This window comes from Lissotriton vulgaris, chromosome 1_1 (genome assembly GCF_964263255.1).
Source record: "Lissotriton vulgaris chromosome 1_1, aLisVul1.2, whole genome shotgun sequence".
In the NCBI taxonomy this organism is placed as follows: domain Eukaryota; kingdom Metazoa; phylum Chordata; class Amphibia; order Caudata; family Salamandridae; genus Lissotriton; species Lissotriton vulgaris.
In genome coordinates, this window is record NC_141685.1 from 309,966,985 (window position 1) to 309,990,015 (window position 23,031).

A 23,031-nucleotide genomic window follows, 5' to 3' on the forward strand; every position below is an offset into this window, starting at 1 on the left:
CGCATCATAAACACCACCATCTTTTAGCCGCCTAAATGCAGACTGGCTTAACACTCCACTCATAAGACGTATCAATGCAATATCAGAACTTCCTCTTAAATAAATAAAAAAAAATAAAGTGAACTCCTACTTCATATGGCCTAAGCAATATTTTTTATGCACAACATCTTTTTTTTTCAGGATACCCACACCAAAACCAAAAACAAAACAAAACAAAAATCTAACACTTTACTGAGTATCCTTTGGATCTGAACAAACTGTACAGAAAACTGGATAAATCCTGGCCCCATCAGCATATCCATTTATCACAGTCTACCCGAAGGAGTTTCTGTACAGAAAAGGGAGAACCACAAAGAGAACAGATGGCCATCTTTCTTCTACGTATAAGGATTATGCCTAGTGTGATGAGCGTCTACCGTATTTAGCCAAAAAAAACGATTCCTTGCGAATGTCTCACTGCAAGACATCATATGCTGAGTGTACATAGAGTGCCTGGAAACAACAGCTCAGTCCGCCCTGAAGCTAGTGGGACTCTTTCTGTGATTAAACATTAAGAACCCGCTGCACCTGAAGCTTGTCTGAGGCTGTGTGTTACACTCTGTAATGACATTCATAAATGTCTCATTTGTGACATGATAGCAACTATTCTGCACCACACTGCACTTGCTGTGCTTTTCTAGAAACAAATAATTGCATAAGATCACTGTGCATGCATCCTACATTCATCACGTTTCTTCAGCGACTGGTGTACCAGACCCCTCCATTCTACGATGACCCATGCATAGCCAGTATCGTTAAATAGAAGGATGTGCCCAACTCACCTGCTCCCTGTCTTTCATGTGGCTCAGACTAGAGTTTCCCACGAGGACTGTGTAACTTAAATACAACACCGCCACCCTGATGTACAGCACAAATGGTTAGATCATATACAATGTGGGTGTCAGACTTTGTGCATGTTATTACCCATCATTTCACAACTAGGAGTCATTAGGGCACCAATAAAACCGTCAAGTTTGGCGCAAACATTGTGTGTGCTGCAATTAAAAGCACAAACTATGAGAAACGAAAAGCAAATGATCCTTCATGAGGAACAATTACTTTAGTTCAAATCTCCCCTCAGACATTAAAAGCTAAAAAGACTGAAAAAATAGCAATGTATGAAAACGTTTAACTTACAAGGTAGAAAACAATGTTGTGCACACGTTTAACCATCTTCTGGTCTGCCGTAAGGATCCGTCACTGTGCAAAGCTGTTCAAACTTACCTCAAATTTTGGTGGCTTTAGTTTCATCACATCCTTGCAAAGTTTACGCCATATGGACTGAGTTGAAAGCCCTGCAAAAAACAGAACAAGCGATTGGTAGTAATGTTCATGGTCAAATTTGGACCAAAGCTAAGAGGAAGATATGGAGATGGGAGAAACGATCTACAGATGTGTTGGACTTGGCCCTTTTCCCTGAAATTGTTTTGCTTTTTGCTCCCCTAATTCAGGATGTCCCCCCATCGTAATGAAGTTGTTTAGGCCCTGTGAGGTTGAGATGCCCTGTGTAATATTAAAATTAATGCTAAGGTGCAGGTGCTTTCTTACCCCAACATGGCTGCCACTGACCCCTGCTACCGCAGCGTATTCTTGTTAGACGCACTCTAGTAGCCAGGAGCTGGCTGGAACCCCTAAACATTGTAGCAATGCCAGCCTGCCTGCCTGCCTGCCCATAGCTAGAGTGAGGAAGCTCCTGGAACCTTCCAGAATAGGGGAGTGGTCACCAACTGCCACTATAAAAGACAAGCATTTACAATGCAATAGGTCTCGCAGCATTAAAGTTTGAGCTATTGGCATTGTAAATGACAATTCCTTTTATTAATTTGTTTTTAAAACCTGCAATCAGTGCATAAACACACACTTTGAACATATAGTGGGGTTAGGTCGTTTTTAGGGCTGGAGTAGGGTGCATTGCAAGGCTATGGGGTGTTTTTAGGGGCTCAGGGAGGGGGCTGGGTGCCGTTTTATGGCTCAAGATAGGGGCAGGGTAGTTTTTTGGGGTGAGAGCTGCTTTAAGGATTAGGGCGGGGGGGATGTGGTTGGGGTTATATTTTGGGCTGTTTTGGAGCTGTGGGCAAGGGGCTGAGGACAAGATAGTTTTTAGGCCTGGGGGCCGTTTTAGGGCTGAGGTTGGGGGTCAGGGGTCGGGATAGCTTTTTTGGCTGGGTGCTGCTTTAGGGCTCAGGGCGGGGGAAGCTTTTGGGGCCAGGGTTTAGGGTGTCGGGTTGTTTTTAGGACTGGAGTGGGGAGCGTTGCAGGGTTATGGAGCATTTTTAGGGGCTCAGGGCGAGGGTGATATTTGCCTTGCTTTGCTTTTACCAATCATGACTTTACAACGAAATTAGTTTTAAAGGCATGCATGGTATGGCTATGGCTGAGACTGCGTGGTTTAGGCAAGCATTATTGAGGTATGCGTAGTTCTATCATACAACTGTGCCTAGCTCCGAGCAGCCGGAATGTTTGGGTTATTTTTAATAAAAGATCGGATTACAGATAATTACTATAAATGTTCACATGATTTACTCGACCATCAGGTTCAAACTACAATATTTGTAAGGATATTTGCCCTTCATCGGTATGGTTATGTTTCCAATCAGAAAGGCTGTATAGGTTTAACATGCTGGATGGGTTGATTAAGAAGTCAGTGACTTTTTCCATCTTGACCAGTTTGCTGCCTCCACCCTCTAAAAACACTTTGCGCACACACACTTCTATACATGATACTGTTAAACTGTACTTTTGTTGAAAGAAATAAAAACAGATGAGGGCTTGGAGCTGGACCCGGACCCAAGCGCCATAAGCCTCCTTGGGAACACACACATGAAAGCTTAACAAGCCACAAACTTTGAGTCTGGATAAACTTGAAAAAACAAGTTCACTGAAAATAACTTTTAGCACTCTTGTCTCCATTCAAATCTACTTTTCGCCTATACACCAACCACAAAAATAATTAAGAACCTGATGTGTACGAGGATGCACAAAATAACAAACAACTCTTCTTTGCCAACAAAAAGGAAAATAAATCATGAAAACAAAGTGAGAATTTTCCATTATAGCCAATGCTGTCTACACTAACGTAAAACACCCTCCAGAGTGCCTAAAGTGGCAATGGACTTGCAATGAATGAAGAATCTGCAACACCCAGCAGGTCAATTTTATGTCACAAAAAAATGCATATACTTAGCTATTTCAAATTCTAATTGATGAACTGTAATATTACTCCCAACAATATTCATATTCAAATAGGTGGTTCTTTTGGCCCACTCAACAAGAATGGAAAATAATGGCATGTGAATCGCCATGCTAAGCGATTTTAACAGAAGTCGGTAGACTCACAATTTTCGCAACTCTGCTTTCAGTTCCTCGCTGCCACATCCAGTGGACACTTTGGCTTGGTTCAGAACTTCATCAACAAACGGCTTAGCAAATTTCACCAAGACGTTACTGCAAAGACAGAGGCCATGCTTGTCCTCTTTCATTTGGTCTTTGGTGTAGGGTACTGGCAGACTGGAAAGTTAATTCACAAGAGTAGAGAGAGAAAGTCCGACTGAATACGCTTTCTTGTCACCGAATTTCAGCAGCACTGGAAACAAGGCACACTTTCTTAGTGCTGGCTAATATCCCTAATGGCCGTGATTAGCTCCCTCATGGGCTTCAATTCGTCCTTCCTAATTAAACTAAGCCGTGAAATAATGCAGGCTCCATCGATCCGCGATGACTCACCCATGAACCAGTGATGCGCGCGCAGCACAGAGTAGCAGGGCCGGGAATCGAAAGTAGTGGTGGCTTAACATGGCATTGGAAGTTTGTAATAACATAAGGCTCTGTGTAGACTATGCCCACTGGGGCAGCACTGTTAAATCACGGACTTTTAAACATCAGTAAATATTGTGTATGGCAGGGTGTGCCCACTTGGGCTTGATTGTCGGGTCTCAAAGTTATGGATTGAGAAACTGTTAAACATCACGATGCCTTGCGCATGTCTGTTTGCAGACGCAAAGGGGATGACTAAATCGACATGTACCCGAATAGTTATTATGCGGATTTTGGGGATTATATAATGCTGCAGGAACGTACTATTGGTCATAGTCCAATTTGTTTTATTGATTCGTGTCACTGATTATGTGCTTTAACACACGAATGTATGTGACATTTATGCATCGTAATTATTACTTTGATGAAAGTGTACATATTCCTTCAATTTTCAAAATGAATTTTAAAGCATATTATGTGTACAGAGACGGTGTGGGACTTCTACTGATTCTACTGTGAATTAATGCGCATTTAAAGATGGCCACAACAGTTGTTTAGTAGTCACATGGGGGGTGAGTGTGTTACTCAATCACATTATGTTTGAAGTGTATTTAAACATGGCGTTTACACGAAATTACGAGCGTGATCAAGGTGTAATACCGAAACGCGCTTGTAGCGTGGGGGTGTGAACAGGCTGGAGACTCTCTACCGCAGGTTTAGGAAGAGGCTGGAGGCTTTGTTTCCGTAATGAGGGTTTTATTCTGATAAAGGTTTTTCGAGTCCTGAAAGTCAATCTCTCCCATGCAAAGTCTGCCCGGTCCGTGGTGGCGTCCGTTCTGGCCATGGATACCTTGATCTTCACCTTTCACTCCAAACTGGGGTTGTTATACTCCGGCGGATGTCTCATCTACTTCTCCGGCTCAGCCCCGAGAAGAGAGAAACCAACAGAGGAATGCCCTCAGTTTACTTATCCGATAACAAGTTGCACCATGGGGACAGAGTGACTGAGGGAACTCCAGAGCTCTACAAATTTATACAGTGCTCTGGGAGTGAGTGAGGAACGAAGGGGAGGGAAAGGAGGGGTGAAGGTTGCGAGACGCGGGAAAGGAAAAGGCAGCAATACTTACACAATCATACTCGGGCTCCCTTACTCCCGACCCTGGCTGCCCAACGCCGCCGTACCTGTGACAGTCACACTCCTCCCTCGGGAGTGTGGCACGGCGGTTCACCGGGTCGTTGGCCTCCTGGCGCTCCACACTCTTCCGCTCTCTCTCCTCTGTCCTCTCCACGTCCTTTCCACCGCTCACAGTATTCTTCTCTCCAACTCCCGTATTCCGTCCTTCGCTCCGCTTCCTCCTGGGTGTCGACACACCCAGAGTAGAGGGCTTCCGGGAATTTGTCCAATCCTGGTCCTCTGACGTCATGTGGGGGCGTGGTGACATCTCCGCTGAAGGCCCAGTTAAAGGCGCCCTCCTCCAAATCGTCTCCGGGGTCAGTAAGTAGCGGATGGCTGTCCCGATCAGTCTGAGGGGAAGGAGCGGAGGCATAGTCAGCGATCCACCAATCGACAGGGGTTACCGTTCCCACCCCGTTACAGCGTTGTTTTTCTCTTGCCTAATAAATTATTGCAAGCATATGGAGTGTCCGAGTGGTTCCTGTAATTGGCGGGGACTTGCTGAAAGAATTTATGAAGTGCCGGTATTCAAGACTCGGACCGCCCGTGACAGACAGGCAATAGTGGAGTGGGGATATATAGATAGGTATATATATATATAGCTGTCATGTGATCAAGGATACCTGTTACCCGAAACGCGTCATGCTGAGCACTAAGGGAAAATAAATCTCACCTACTTATATTTCATGCTGTTGGTGGTTCGTTGTGTATATATCTTTCACCAAGTTCACAATTAACACACAGCACACTGCCAGTTTGGCAGAATAACTATTTTATTCAACCTTTAGCTGAGCCATATTCCCTTCAACGCGTTTCACCCTGCTGGGCTTGATGACGATACACAAATATTAGTTCCTTGACTGTTTCTACATTTTATACCTGAACACCATTGTGCATATTAAGGTGCATTGTGGGTCAGGTAGTACTTTTGACAAATAATCCAATTGTGAAACAAAAAATAATTTAAAAAAAATAAAAGAATTTCGTCTTTTTAACCAAAGTGATATATAAAATAATTTCTCCATTTATCATTTTGTGCCATAAGATGCAATTATTGAGATATTAAATAATTAAAGGAGAGAGTATTGGCATGTCATAAAGCAATTGTCCTTGGCTCACTATCTTTTCAACTATTTTTGTTTCGCAGTTTTATACTCAGTCTTTCAAATTAACCCTCACTGTGCTTTGTAATAGTCTCAGTGACTGTATACATTTCCTGCTTTCCAATTTATTGCATTAATTTAGCACTTGGTCTTGTTAGTTGTTGTAACTGATGCGTTTATTGTAGGATCATGTATATATGTAACCTGCTCCTAATTATTCATTCTCAGGGAACGTGCCTTATTGAGCCATCTTATTGCTAAGTTGTTGCTGTCTTTCATTCCCAATTTTCCTTCTCTTAAATTGGTAGTTAGGTTGTGTTCAATCTTTGGTTATGGTAGAAAATAGATTTTCCGTTTGTTTCCTTAATCCTTAAAGATGTATATACATTTCTTCATCCCCATTCAATCCTGTTAGGAATTTGGTTCTGAATCTAATGATGAGCTTAGATTCCAACCTTCGCAATCTCAAAGTTCGATTTCCTCCTCTCTCACTGACAGGTATCATTGCCAATCCAAAATAGCTCAAATCCATCCAAGTTTTTCCTTTGTGAGTTAACATATGTTTTGCCATGGCATATGTCAAGTCTTTGTTTTGTATTGCTCTTGTGTGTTCCAGGATTCTCTTTTTTAATGGACAGATTGTGCTGTCAATGTAGTGCTTTCCACAAAGGCATTCCAAACAATACACCACATGTGTGGTGTTACATGTGATGGTATCTTCGATGTTAAATACCTTTCCTTGAGGGTCTTGAATGGTTCTTATGTTTCTGCCAATTTTACAAGCCTTACAATGGCTGCATTTTGTGAATCCTTTTTGGAGTCCTTGAAACCATGTCACAGGGCGTTTATTTACAAAGTGACTATTTACCAATTTGTCAGATAAAGAAGGTGCTTTCCTGTAAGAAATTTGCGGCCAATTCCCTAGTTCTTTCCCTATGTCTGGGTCTTTCGTAAGGATGTTCCAATATTTTTTCAGAGATTTTTTAATTCTGGGGCTTTCTTTGCTGAAAGTCATCACCATTCTTATTGGTTCCTTGGTTTGGCTTTTTCTTTTATCCTTCCTCCTAATCAGGGTATCACATCTCGTCATGGATCTCTCTTTCATTTCTCCTCTTGACGTCATTGTATTGATACCCTCTTTTGAGCAAACTTTTTTTTGTTTCATTGAACTTGAGATTCATTTCTTTCACATTAGAACAATTCCTTTTCATTATAATGAATTCTCCGTAAGGAATATTCTTCTTGACACTTTCTGGATGGAAGCTATTTCCATGCAAGACACTGTTGGTGGCCGTACTTTTTCTATATACTGTGGTTTCAATTTTATTGGATTCCACGTATACTTTAGTGTCTAAAAAGACAATTTCTTTTGCACTTATGCTATGGGTGAATTTCAATCCAATGTTGTTATCATTCAGTATGTTCAGATACATAAAGAATTCTTCCTCCGTTCCATTCCACAGGAGGAACAGATCATCTATAAAGCGTAGCCAAAGAGCTACTCTGGCTACATGGTGTTCGTTTTCTTCTCTCCAAGCTATGGTCTTTTCCCACCACCCCATCACTAGATTTGCATAGCTTGGAGAGAAGGAAACTCCCATGGCAGTCCCACATCGTTGGGAGAAGATCTCCTTATTGAACAGAAAGATGTTTCTTAAGCACATTTCAATCATGTCTAGGACCATTGCGCAATGTTTTAGTTGTTCCACTGGCTTCTGTTTGACGAAACGATACCACATAGATTGTTACTAGCTTATAATCTTTCTGTACTGATTATCCATTAAGATTCTCAAAAAGTCCCCAGTGTCTTTTATGTAGGACGTTAGAGTGGGTACCATGGGTGCCAAGATGTTATAAACGTAGATGGAAACATTTTGATATAAAGATTCACAGCTGGGAATGATCGGTCTTACAGGAGGTTTTATTAGAGTTTTCTGCACCTTTGGAAGGAAGTACATTGTTGGCATCACAGGTGCATCATTCTTCAAGAATTGGAATTCTTGTTCCGTCAATAGGCCTTGATCCTTCCATCTTTTCAATTTGTCATTGAGATCTTATATTAAGCTGTTTATTGGGTTGTTCTTCAATCTCTCATAGTTATTCTCATCATTATGTTGTCGCATGGCTTCTGCGATGTATGCTGTTTTCTCCTGAATAACTATGTTTCCCCCTTTATCGGCGGGTTTGATCTCTATTGTTGTGTTTTTCATGAGAGAATTGGCCGTTCATTTGCAGAATTAATATCAAATATCGTGTGGTTAGATTATTGCAATGTTTATAGCCATTTCTTCCTTTTAATTTTAAAAACAGACTTTATTCTATTCTTCACTTTATTTTTAGGGAAAGGCACTGTTTTCCTTGAGCTCCTGGCAGTCCATCACTATGCACAATGATTGTCGAGTTAACCGGCTATTTTATGATCACATTGCCCACTTGGGCAGGATTTTGGACATCATTCATGAAATGTACAAATGCGGGACATTGGATGTATTTGATTTATTGACTGTAATAGGCCCTCTTGGGCATTATATGATGTACAAAGACATTGTGAATTTGAATATCTTCTTCTAAGTAGAAGTACTAGATGTATATATGCATTTTTTAATACAGAATGTATCAACCGTTTGTCCATGAATGGCGACAATTGCATTGTTTAGATGAATATTTGGTTTATTAATCAAACCATTGATCATATTATTAGCATTCATTTTGGATCATACATGTATTGAATACGGTAATAATTTCGACACCGCGCTAAGATGGCTGCCACAGTATTGTACTGTGACACTTCGGTTGGAATCAGCCCTTTTTCTCTTTTCTTGCACTGTTTATAATGGCAGACATTAAATGTGCTTGTTGAGAGTGTGATCAAGGCGAAAGCTGAAACGCATTGTTTTTTAGAACCAATAAATTCTATTTTTGCACCGTGCATGGGTGTCCGAGCTTTTCTTCTAAACCAAGGAAGGAGACTGAAAGTGTGAGGTTGCTGGCAACCCGTGCTCGGACCACCCCAGCAGACAGCCTTTACCAGCCGGGATTGCTGATATATATTATTATTTCCGGGGTCCCCGCACATGAGCGGGAATATTCAGTGCTTATGACTATTGATGAGGATTCCCTGGAAAAAAAATATGGTTTAAAGCTTAGGGGTCTTCACCCTTTAATTTGCACACACTGATGTCCACCCTACACTAGGTATAACAATATTTACAAGATATTCGGCTAGACACTAAAAAAGCTTTTAATGTAGTGGTATGGCAATCCTTGACGAAAGTGCTAAGATGCATGTGTCCTGCCAAGTATTTCCTTGAATTGATAAATGTACTGTATATAGGTCACATAGTCCGAGCTAAAGTTAATAATCTTTACTCTGATGCACTGTCCATTGGCTGGGGCAATTACAAGGTTTGCTGTTGCCACTCCTCAATTTAGCCTTGGCTGTCAAGTGCCTGACTGGCATGCTTCCTGATATTTATTTTTAGCTCAGCCACTACATCCAGAAACTTCTCTTGATATCCTTATATATCAACAACCGTTTGTCCAAAACCCAGAGGTTAACGTGATCCCAGTCATTAGAGATATAAATAAATGTGGTGGATTTTTTGGTCTTCAGTTTAACTGGGATCAATCAGAACTATTCCTGCTCCTGTGTAATACTATCATATTTGAAAGGGAATATCCACTTAGTTGGAGGGCAGACAGCGTGACACTCTCAAGCAAAAACATAGGAGGGATACAATAGAGCTGCGGAGACAGAACTTTGGGGTAGCTCTGGAGAATCTCATATGGCAAATTTATCGTTGGATACCACTCTCCATATCATTGCTCAGAACACTATAGCTCATTAAGATGGTAGTACTGACAAAACTTTAATATTTAGTTAACAATATTCCAATTTGCATACCCAACAATCAGCTTAGATATGTGTTTTTGAGGGTACTATGGTGTGGTAAACAGCCATATATCAAATGGAAAGTCCTGATATAAGGAGTGGCTAAAGCACGCTGGTCAGTACCAGACCCATTTCTATACTTCCTAGACATGTATTTGTGTTATGTTCAGTACTGGTTCAGAGCAAAAAAGCCTGTTCGCACATATGAGAATAGAACTCAAAGACTAGCTAAGTAGTGCTTTCTTTTGTCAGTGATTTGTGGGACAATATAGTTGTGACTGGAATTACTAGTTAGGTTTGATGGGAAATAAAAAGTGGAGCTGGATTGCTAGACCCCCCTCCCTAGTGAATATATTATATAACGCACTCCCTCCCACCTAGCTTCGGAAACCCTCCTGGCAGCATATTAAAAGCATTAGCTATTGAAGTTCTGGGGCTTTTTTTTCCAAACAAGGACTGCTATAACGCTAGTGGTGGTAACACTCCAATGAGAACTGTATAGCCCTGTTTTTCTAAACCAGCTATTGCAACTTACAATACTTACCAAGATGATAGAGAGTGGTATAGCCGTATAGTATTGCAGTTCCATGAAGACCTCGTTTGGAAAAAGACCTCCCAAAACTTCAATATTAATTACCTTTGATATGTTGCCTGTGTTAATTACAGGTGTTAGTTGGGTCCTGCATGGAGTCCAGAGAGCATTAAATAATTTGCCGATGAGAATGCTTAGATGTCGCACTCCATAGGAGGCACTTTTTGGAATGTCTATGTATGTGCATGACCTGGACAACTCTGAAAAAAGTAATCTTCGCTTCACTCCAGCCTGTTGCCCAATATATTGATTTTTTCCTCAAACCTCTAGTGTTTGAAACCAAAGCTTTCATCAGAGATTTTATCACCAAATATGAAGGCATATTTTTTTAACCAAATCACGATATGTTGGCGTCTACACACATTGAGTCTCTATACACCAACATACTGCAAGATGAAGCCATAGCTGTGATGCAGCATACACATAATAGGAGAACTTCACCAGTGATGGTTCCTACAGATTTCCTTATCGAGGCCACTATCATTCTGAAAAAAGCGTCTTAGCTTTTAAGAGTAAGCTCTACTAGCAGGTGAAAGGTGTAGCCATGAGTTGTGCCTTTGCTACTGTAATAGCAATTATTTTCATGTCCTATTTTGAGGAGACATAGATCTTAGGTGATGAGAAGGTATATAAAGACCCAAGATGTTTCTCATGGGGCCACTGCAGCTTGCACCACCTATGGTCCTGCAAGTGCTGCCAAACACCAGTACTAATGACACCTACTCACCATTACAGTCCTATAAAAGTGTCAATATGCATTTTACCAGGTGAACCCTCAGCTGTCAGAAAGGCCAGGGCACTATTTTTTTGGGACAAATGGTATACTGAATTTTAAAACACTTTGCTCGCGTTTGTTAAAAATTCTTTTTTTAAGAAATTAACGGACAGCGCCACCATGTGGTGGACTGTCATAAATATGTGCCAGTGTTACAGAATAAGTGCTGGTGTCGAGGGCCAACAAACACCAGCATAAATTAAGCAATGGGAAAGCACAACATTTAACGTAGGTATAGCTCTGTTTATATCCGTAAACCTCTCAAGGATCAATAGGCGACAGGACACTCATATCTGTGCAAGTCTGACCAGGAGGAGATGTAGAAGCGTTAGAGATCAATAACATGGAAACATTGCTCACGCTCTCAGTCAACAAAGCTAATTATTGGTCCTCTGATCACATATTGGCCCCAATTGAAGGGAAGAAGCCTTTTTAAAAAGGTTAAGAGTTAATAATTAGTCTTATAGACAATAATGCTAGGGCCATCATACTCTTTTACTCCAGTCACTTCCCAAATCAATTGTGATGTTTTAGAACTTTCAGCAGAATATCGGTAGTGTATGTCAGAGTAAATTCCAAGAACATAACTAGCTATCACTATGAATGTCAAAGACTTGTATTTTTAGTCATACAACCCACCTTTTTTAACTGCAGCGGTTTCAATCCTATCCAGGTAGTAGATGTTGAGAAATGGGAGGATATCCTGCAGAATAACAGACGGCAGCTCTACAGTAGAAAATAAAAGAAAAATATATTCTCAAATTAAACACAAAAATGAAGAAAAACATTTCCATCACACCCTTTTCAAACATTTGTGATTTGGGGGAGTCGGGAGAACAATCTGCAGTGTTGTAAAAAAAACACATGAATATGCTTCTTACATCTGCAACAGATTTTAATTTTATCAGAGCAGGTCAAATTGCAAACAGCTTATGGAAAACACAAGAACAATTTATGCTATATTACAAAAACACCTAAGACCTCTCACCCAATTAAAAACAAGACTATTTAATTGTAACTCCTATCTTACTGTCTGCATATGAAGTTCTAACCTCTATCCTATTCTGATAACAAATGACCCTATGTTCAGTGTTTAAGTTGAAAGGTTAGCAACCAGTCTAATAAAAAGAATGAGCCACTTATGGTGTTTTCAGTTGAATTGACTCCTGATGTACTCGTTGTCAAAATAAGATCACAAGATGCAGTAAAATCAACAGGAACCATTTTAAGAAACGCCATGAAAGATCTAGATTATGGACTTAATGACAAATTTAGTGATGCAGCAGAGCTCTGCAAATCATGGAAGTCAACAAGAATGCCTGATGTTGCTTAAAAAAATTTAAGTCAATGCTTAATATCAGCAAATCAAAACTGTTCCAAACTAAAGTTCTTGAGTTGGGAACATAAGCCAACAACATTGACGATGGCTTTGAGGATAAGCGAAGAAGTGAAATACAATTGCATGAACTGTGAGGCTTATGCAGTGCAAATGTACGGTCTTTTCCAAATCTTGTTTTATGAATAACATCACTGCAAAAAGAAAACTACGCCACACCAGACTGTCCAAGCAATCTATGACAAGCGCAAAAGTAGAAAGCTAATCACTTGAATTAATAGGATTGGTGCATCAACAAGTTATAATGACCTTGTACGGCGCAGGAACTTGTTAGCAGCTTATGCTGTAAAATCATGTGAATCCAACAGCACATCACTTGCAAGTCACGTTACCAGGGAAGGATTTACAATTGTTGCTCTTGATTATGTTGATTTTGAAGACAGCTCTTCTTTGTTTGGAACATCCAGCACACATGATACTGCCATGGTGCTTTTTCAAGACTGTACCAATGAAGTAGCTGCTGGAAAACCATCTGTAGGTAAAAACAAAAAAAGCTGCAAACGTATAACGTAACTGCCTTACCAACTCACTACAAGCCATCAACATGTCCCAGTCTACCAAAAAGTTTCAAAGTGGCTGGTGGCATGGATCTTTTACCTGATACTACAGTTGCAAAGCTGATTTAACTGAATTTATCATATCGCTTCTTCAGTGCGGACTGAAGGATGAAGAAAAGCCTGTGTATCAGAGGGCTGGAATTCATGCTCTGATCTTCTAGAATACTGTTAATAAATAACAATAATAATAAATCCACATTTGTAAAGCGCACAATCACCCGCAAGGGTCTCTAGGCGCTGGGGGCCGTCGGGAAGATTAAGCAAGCTATTGCCCAGAATGACATGGTGCTGGGCTAATCTGCCGCCGGCGATCGAACCGTGATCCCCAGATTCCAGAGTCAGTCGCCCTAGCCGCAGCGCCACACCTCTTCCACCTGTTCCACTGAAGAAGGGTGGGTAATACCATCTCCAGTCACAAACTACGCAATAGTATAGACCGCTTTAAAACAAATCTAAAATGTGCTTGTTCAGCTTGAAGACCAGCCTATTCTGCCAATTTTCTGCGATGGTGTTTTCCGTATTGTAGCTGACATTTTTATGAGCAATCCAGTAGAATTGAATGAACTTTATCCAATGATGGGCATTTTACCAACAACAAAAGTTGTGTTTCGGTGTGCAGGAAGATCTCAGTGGATGTGGCATTACCAATACACTTTTTCTGAGGCTGAAATTATCGGAAGGAAAACTGTCCAGTCAGAATTGAGCGTAACGCATTTTCGTTTGTTACAAGGTATGCTCACAATATCGGAGGCTATAGAAACATTGCATTGGATTGCTTTCTGGAACAAGAATGACAAATTAGATTTTGCATATCTTATCTTAGAAGTTGACAAGGCACAGAGTGCATTTTATTCAAAAAAGACATAATGCAAAGCCAGGCAATGTTCAATAAACTCAGTTCAAAGTCAGAAAACCAAATTTGTAGAGTTTGTCAAAGAATGTGAAGAAAAATCAGAACTTTGCAAATACCGGGGAAATGTTTTACAAGATAGCTCTAGTGAAAAACGTGGTACATGCAGGTCAGTAAGGTGATTGGGAACTGCACGTGAAGACAGTGGCGTCGCACATTACTACGTTTCGGGAATTTGATTGCATAAACTACCCGAGATATAGGTCCTGGTATCTAGAAAGAGTGAAGAAGCTAGGAGGTGGAAAAACCATACACCAACAGAAAATGAATCCAAAGACATTTTGTGGTGAAAGACCGAGAGGTAAGGTTCAATGCTATTGCTCCAGATATGAAACTGTAACAGATGATCCAGAAACCACAGAAAAGCTCCACGGAAATTGTTGGGTCAGACACGTAAATGTGAATACGTTGCTCAATGGCAGCTAATTTATCATGAAGTCCTTTCTATTTGCAATGTTTTCATAGAGATCATAGATTCAAAATTAATGGACCATTGTGAAACTGTTCCTCACCATGAACTTGTGGGCAAGATAGGGGAACACGTTAATAAACATGTTGACAGCCTTCTCCATTACATGCAGCAGCAGCAAGGAAAACCCTTTCCAATGACAGGGTCTGTGTGACTTCAGTGACCAAACGATATGTGGATAATGATATAAATACACATCTATTAGATGTCCTGGAACATGGATCGAAACTATACACAGAACTGAAGTTGGAGAGATTTGTATTGAAAGAGAAAAAGCTGACAATCACTAAAGCTAAACTTCCAAGCTTTCATTGCCAAAGTAAGAGTCCTGTCCAAGCAGCCACTACAAAGTAGGGTGCAAAAAAACCCAAAAAACTTTTGCAAGCATATAGAGAGATGGATGTAGCAAAAGAAAGGGGTGAATTTATCAAGGACAATGTGTTGCATGATCTTAATACAAATACATTGTTTGATGGAGATGCTGCAATCAAACCGGTAAAGCACAAACTCATACAAGTGCTGAAAAAAAAAACTTTCACAGGAAGAAGTTAAATTCGAAAAGGTGTCCTCATTGAAAACTGCTATTTTTTGTGAACTATATGCCACAATTGCGAATGGTCAAGATTTGATCCATGCAAAACTTCGGAGAGGTCGTTCAGAATGTTCTACAGCTATCAGTCAGTGTGCACCCTGCATGAACTGCACATTGAAAGATAGTTCAAGATAAAAGTCAACGACAAAGAATGCAAGAGAATCAGACGAATGTCTACAAGTGGAACAATTGACCTTGCCTGCATCATAAATTGACACCTATACATGTGCAACTTGATCAATTCTGGTCCTCAATATCAAACAAGATGAACTTGTTAACTTGCCGAAACCTTGCTGATGCTTCAGTGATCACTGAATTTCCAATTATTGCAAGTGGAATGATTGTTGATGAGGAGTTGGTGCCTTCAGAGAGATATTTAAAAAGGTACGGGCGATACTGTTCAAGAACATAACAGCAAACTGGATGAAGGTGATCTTTGTGTTGTGCCACATGTTGAGTGGCCTGTTTGAAATGGTTTCAATCGAGTGATTTGATTTGATTTTTAAATTTAGAGAGTGCAGCGAATGCCCCTGGACGTCTTGGCGCTGAGGATTTAGAGGAACGTGCATAAGAAGGTTGTACAGGATGCGTGTCTATAGGTCTGTTAAAATAGCCATGTTTCTAGAGATTTCCTGAATAATATATTATTCGGGCTGTTTTAATTGTTAGTGGATGGAGATTCCAGGTTTTTGCAGTTCCTAGCAGGAAGCTCCTACCTCCCCTGCGTGCCTGTCTGTACCTGGGCACTTGCAGCAGTTTTAGCTGTGTGGATCTCAGGCTCCTGGAAGGTACATAGTATTTTATGCGAGAAGTCAGGTATAAAGGGACCTTCCCTTGGAGTGCCTTAAACGCAATACACAGGGACTTGAAAATTATTCTTTTCCTTACAGGCAGCCAGTGCAGAACTACTAGTTGTTGGGATACAGATTCATATTTGGGAATGTCTAGAATCAGTCTAGCTGCTGCATTCCGCAGACGTTGGAGTTTATTCAGGTGTTGTGTCTGAATCCCCACATTAAAGGGCGTGCCATAATCTAGCCTAGAAATAGTGAGGGCAGTTACTAATGTTATTAGAGCCTCCGGAGGGATGAAGGCAGAGATCTTTCTGATCATTTCAAAAACTGGCAATGAGGCTGTTGATCTGGCTGTCAAAGGTCAGCCAACTGTCAAAGATCACCCATAGATTTTTTGCCTTGGAGACTGGTGTTGGACACTCACCCAAATCCTTCGGCCACCATTTTGGAGACCAGACAGGAGGGTTAGCACCCTGCAACAGTACTTCGGTCTTTCCACCGTTCAGTTTTAAACAATTGGATTGCATCCAGATGTTGACATGTGACATACAATTGTTAAAATGGTCAGAGGTCTCATCCTCGTTATTAGTTATTGAAACGACGACTTGCGTGTCGTCTGCATAAGATATTACAGAAAACCCGAACTGTCTGATCAGTGGGGCCAAAGCGGCCACATAGACATTAAAAAGCGTAGGGCTCAGGGACGAGCCCTGAGGCAACCCGCACTGCAGATTGAAGATTTGAGAGCTGGACCCGCCCATCTCCACTCAGAAAGATCTCCCCGTGAGATAGGACGTCAGTAGAGTGGTGGTGGATTCCTGTATGCCCAGCTCAGTCAGTCTGGCAATTAATATTTTATGGTGGACGGTATCAAAAGCCGGCGATAGATCTAATAATATCAAGGCGGCCTTCCCTCCTTCGTCCAATGAATTCCTAAGTTCCTCACTCGCTGCGATTAAAGCAGTTTCTGCTCCATGGCCCTCTCTGAACCCGTATTGCGAATGATCTAACAAATTATTTCAGGAGATAAAGGCAGTGAACTGGATGTTAAGCAGCTTTTCCAGAATCTTTGAAAAGAAAGGAATTCTAGAGATTGGCCGGGTCCAAGTGGGGTTTTTTCAACAAAGGTAACACCGATGCGGACTTCCATGCTTCAGGGACCTGTCCCGAATCTATAATCCTCGAAAACAAACCTGACATGACATCGATAAGTTTGATGTTCTTGTGACCTAAAATATACTCTAGATGGTAATTAAAGTCGCCTAGAATAGTATCATCTGTGTAATTAATACTGGCTCTCAGAAAGGGGCTTATTTTACCCAGCAAGGGGGTTTGGGCTTTAGGTGGTCAATATGTTAATAAACCATTCAGAGAGTCATTCATATTGAGTAATATCTGGAATGATAGCAATTCGCAGTCTTGAGAGGTACCAGAAGGAGACGCTGTTACGGATCCTCCGTCTTTGGCAATAATGGCTAGCCGCCACCCCGCTTGTGAGTTCTATCTGCTCTAATGATGTTATATCCAGCGGGGAGTGCTTGCATCAAATCTGGGTCAGATGTATTGTAGGGGGAAACATCACTTACAACGCATTTATTACAACGCACTACCATTACAACGCAACCATTACAACGCAAACCATTACAACACATTGCGCTGGGGGGCGCTCTAGGATAGGGAATATATTTAATTTACTAACCAACACCTTCCCTACAATCCACGGGGACTAGAGTTGGAATAGTAAATTAAATAAATCACTATCCAGCGCTTAAAAGCACTATGCGTTGTAGTGGTATGCGATGTAAAAACCGCGTTGTAACAGCAGGCGTTGTAATAGCCTGCGTTGTAACGACACCAATCCATTGTAGGCCCAGGTTTCAGTTACAAATACCAAATCAAGCCTATGACTTGCTAGCTTATCTGCCATGTCGAAGTTGTTTAATTAACAAGTGTTAATTAAGTTAATTAAGTAACATGGCTTTTTTATCTTTTTTTATCTGTATTGGTTTAGTTAGAGGTGACCGCTGCTTAATTGTTTAGAAGCAAAATTGCAACTTACAATTCACGCACTCTTTTGGCTCCTTCAGAGGGTCAAGTTTGGGTGGGCATGAAGGTGAATGCCTCAGTCTTCATTTAGCTAGATCCTCTCGGGAGTAGCTGATGAGTGCAGAGTTTTGCGTGGCGGCGGTTCTGGCCCAATGTCCGTGCCAGGCACGGACGGGCGCAGACGTGCATTCCTTTGGCACGCCACCGGCGTGCGTCCGCTGCGCGTGCGCATATGGTCCCCATAAATACTGGTGGGTGTGTGAAGGCTAGTGCGCTAACCTCACCGGAAGTTGATCAAGTTCCCGAAAAGCCCTCCGAGCAAACGTCACTTGCCGCGTCAGACCAGGGCCAGGGAGACCAGGTAAATGGTGTGCAAAGTGCAAATTTAAAAAACAGTCTAAGTTTAAATGCTCTTGTAGCAGCAACACAATGTACAATGATATTGTACTGTCAAATGACAGATATTGTTCTACTCATATTTAATGCAATGTTCTTAAGGCAAGGATTGTCAGAGTTATGGCTACGTTATGGAAAACCAGAGATATTACTCTTGTTGTGTGTTTCCTGCATAGCCTATTGCAGTTTTCCCTATGTTAGCCTAACTGTACGCATTGTAGACCGCATTTATTTTGTGCACGTTCCTACATAATGCGCTTGTTTGTGCCACATTATATTTTCAGACAGAACCAACACATTTTTCTATTTTGTTCTTTTCCTGGGATTTTGTCTGAACACACTTGGAAAGGTCCAACAACAATGCCCCTTGTTATTCTCTCTGGTTACACACTAGCATTAAAACATATCAAGGAAGTGCAGCTGCTGTTTGCAAACACACGTATCTTGTCATATAACAAAGGACAAGAGTTAGGGGTGTGGCTAAATCAGTCACAATGGCAGACGCGTTTTCTTGAGGCTTCGCACACGGGTCCGACAATCGCCGCACATCCGTAGCAGAGGGGCTACAAAATCTCAGTTTTGGAGCCCCTCCAGCGCTGATAAGACCCATTTTGGAGTGAGCGGAAGGTAAATGGGCAGCCAAATCAGGACGTCCTAAACAGCGGAGCACCTGACCCTAAATCGGCAGCCCCTGAGAAGCGCCGCTAGCAGAAAAGCAGGGCTTATCGCACCACCGCCAGCTGAGGAGGCCCCCCCCGCGCGGTACCGGAGCACCTCAACAGGGGCTGTGAAGAAAAACAAAAGCGCTCCGACCAAAAAGACATCAGTACATTGAGGGGGGGGGACCACTACAGCTAGGGGCGTCGCCGTGGCACAGTAACAGTAGAAAGAAGGCCGGGCCCAGAGTAGGAAGCAAGTAGTCATACAGAGTAAGCCACGACAATGGGCGAACAAAGCAGTGATTATCTGGTGCGAACCACAAGAGGAGGACACAAGGGGTAGGGGTAAAAAGGCAAGAAAAAACAAAAAGCCCGCTGGGATCAGCGCCCCGCATGCAGCCTAGAGAGGAGAGAAGACTGTCGGAGGCACGCAGGCCGCGACACGAAGGTCCCAGAGGCGGAGAGGCCCGGGGGAGTCAGACAGCCGCCACGAAGACAGCAAGAGACCGCTGAGTCCCCTCCCCCACCCTCTTTCCCGCCCCCTACGGGGACCCCGACATGGTCCGAGACGTGTGCGGGGGTGGGGAGGAGGGCGGAGGGGACGTTGATGGCACAGGGTGAACAAAAGCCTTAGGTTGGGGGCATGGCACTCAGGTGCCCCAAAACTAGGACATCGAGTCAACAGAAGCAAGGGACAAAGAGCCAGGAAAGTGCGGGTCATAGTCCCATCAGTTCCCCGTCCCGACAATGGGACATTAGGTGGGGCTGGCCCAGTGTAGCCGGGCCCCCGAGGAGGGGCACCAAGAAGTCACGGCGAGACATAACAAAGGATCAGAGAGCACCACAAAACCCCCTCAACGAGGCCAAACGACGTCAAAAGGCAACTCTTCACACACATTGGGGAGATGACTCGCGCCTAACCAGCTGGCAGGGAGCCAGTGTTATCCTTCTGGGAAAACATAAGAGCGAAGGAGTTTACTACTCAAGCCACAAGCGTGGACGACTATCCTCACTCTGGCAAGACTAAGAGACATTACAGGTAACCACAGGGGAGACGCAAACCACTCAAACCGAACTACCACCAATAAAAGCCCCATAGAGGGGCCCAGAGGCGAAGAGCTCTGGACACTAGCACTAATCTCCCATCCCACACACAGCCATGAGAAGACTGCGCACTACCGGAGGCTCCCAACCCCCAACCCGACACAGAGAAAGTCCCTGGAGTCACTACAAGGCAGAGAAATCCACTCTCAACACCTCTATGTTGGACAAACTCGACAGATTGTTGGAGGCCATAGAACACTCGTGAGTCACCATGGAGGAACGCTTTGGAACTCTTGCTACCCATCTCAACTTATTGTGGGACGACCACAGGAAATTAGCAGACAAAGTTGCCGACGGAGAAAAGGCACTCTCCACGCTGCAGCCCCTAGCAAAAGCACAACAAGACTCCATAAGAGACCTGCAGGCCTGGGACGCGCTGCTCGAGAGGAAGACAGATTACCTGGAAGGACGCTCCAGGTGAAGCAACATTCGAATACTGCATCTACCAGAGAGGGTGGAGAGGAAAGACCCTGCCAACTACACTGAAACCTGGCTTAAATCATTCACACCACACGCTGCGTTAACCGCTTTCTTTTCGGTGGAAAGAGCGCACCTTGTGCCGTCCTGGGGCTCTCCCCATGGCTGCTACTAGTCAAACTCCTCCATTTCCAGGACAGAGACGCTATACTGCGGGCCGATAGACAACATGGCCCCATTACAGTCGAGGACAAACATGTCATGCTTTTTCCAGAGTACTCCAGGGCGATGCAACGCCAAAGATAATCCTTCTTGGAAATTAAGTGACTCCTCCAAGAGAAAGGAGTCCAATATTCACTATTGTTCCCGGCCCAATGCAAAATAATACACGATGAGTCAACAATCTTCACAGACCCAAAGGATGCCCTAAACTGGGAGGAATTAAACCTGCAAATTAGCAAACACGAAAGGCACCCGAAAGCACCAAACGTGCAGGCCCCGGACTCAACGCCGGCGGATAAAGGACACCCAATGCCGCTTGGGGTCACAACTGCACAGCGCCATTTTGAAATCACCAAACTTAGACCAAATAATAGAGGAAAGCCGAAAGGCCCTGCTGGCGGCAGCGAAGCTGGAGGAAGGCCAGTTTGTGTTAGATAACGTTGATGGTCCGTACATTTTCACACCCGAGGAAGACCCATATTACTCTAGCAACTTAGATGAGAACTCAGACTCCACCCATGGTCACCACACAAATGGCAGATACACTTATTTAATACAAAGCTGGCGAGGGTTCACATATGGCCTCTCACCCCAGTGCTCCCATGACACCCTCACAAACATGACATAATCCAGGCACCAAAACCAATCTGTTCGACCCACCCACACTGAGCCCCTACCGAACATCTAAACATACCTACCGCGCCTAAACCCCTACAGCTGTGGTTCCCAAAGTGTGCGCCGCTGCGCCCTGGTGCGCCGTGATTAGAAGATAGGGGGGGCGCGGCACGGCGCAGCCCGGCGCAGGATGTGGGTCGTTGAAAATGCAGCCGCAATACTCCCCCTCCTTTGTGCTGCCAGGTCACTATGCATCTCAATTAGTGATTGATGGAGAAAGCCTTTAATTCTCACACGTGGCAGACATTGCCCCAGGGCACGCATCTCCCGGTGGTTTCTTCTCGCTCCTATCTGGACTGCTTCTCTGAGCACGGTGCAGCAGCCTGCCATGTTTCTCTGAGCCCCTAAGTGGCTGACTGTCCTGCTTCTGGGACCCTGTGGAGCAGCCTGTTCTTTTCTGTACCCCGTGGAGCAGCCTGTCCTTTTCTGTGAGCCCGGTTAAGCTGACTGTCCGAATTCTCTATGAATGAGTCCAGTGCATGTCTTCCTGTCTTGTCACTCTGATCTGTGAGGCTGCTGTTGCCCTATTTTTCTGCAAGGAGAGCCTGTCCTGTCTGAATGCGCCGTGTCCACAGTTGGCAGAATGTCCCACTGCCATGTACCCACTTGCACTCTACCTATGGTTGAGGTGCAGCGCCCTGCCCCCTGGCATGGACAGTCTTCACTCTATGAGCGGTCGGCTCTGCCCTGTCTCCTCTGGGTCACCCGGTTTCCAGCTTGAACAAGTGGCAGTCTGTCCCAGACTGTCCCCAGCTCAGGGCCCGTCCCCTGTGTGGCCAAGCCCAGTCGCCACGCTGAGAGAGGGCGTCCTAATGCTCCCTGCCCCTTCCCGAGCTGCCTGCTGCACCCCTGGGCCTCCATTGCCATCTGCTGGTCATGTAGCAGTATTATACAGCTTCCACTTGCACCCTGCATGCTGTGCTTGGGGAGAGAGGAAAGTTGGGGGCACTGTAAGGTCCCTTGTGTAACTGTGAGTGGCTGAAGGTTGTGTGCATGTGAGCGGGGCACAGACGTGTGAGCAATGCATAAACAGTGACGTTTTGAGTTTTCGCTGAAGTTCCTACAGGGGAGCTTTTATAGATAAATTTCAGTGGTACAAAAACACAGGAGTAGCCAACGTGCCCCCTTTATTAAGCTGCTTGTGCAAGACAACAAACATAGCAGGAACTAATGTCACACTATTTGTACACTGTTTATATATTAAGGCGGGGTGGGGTGAAACACATTTCCCTACTTCCTTATTTTGCCCTCTGTATGACAAGAATAGTTTAGAATTTAACCAAATATCAAAGGGACACATCCCTGAACACACCAGTGCTCAAAAGTAAGAATATAGATCACAGTTTTTCTGCTCACCACCAAGTTCAAGCTTGAAACACCCAGGTACAATGCTCTTATTAGGTGGGATATGTAGCCTCCACTTAATTGTTAGTTCTAGATCAGGAAAATGTAGTTAAATACAGTAG

The 23,031-nt window shown here is 43.3% G+C and overlaps 1 protein-coding gene across 1 annotated transcript in view; it reads right to left on the reverse strand.

Annotated features, from left to right (window-relative positions):
- The window catches only part of LRRC41 (leucine rich repeat containing 41), a 183,535-nt gene that overhangs the window by 114,940 nt on the left and 45,564 nt on the right, over positions 1-23,031 (reverse strand). Inside the window, exons 2-3 of the mRNA XM_086952344.1 lie at positions 11,968-12,054; positions 1,264-1,334 (exon numbers count right to left, since the gene is read on the reverse strand). Of these exons, the coding sequence (XP_086808470.1) occupies positions 1,264-1,334; positions 11,968-12,054 (158 nt within the window). The remainder of the gene's footprint in view (positions 1-1,263; positions 1,335-11,967; positions 12,055-23,031) is intronic.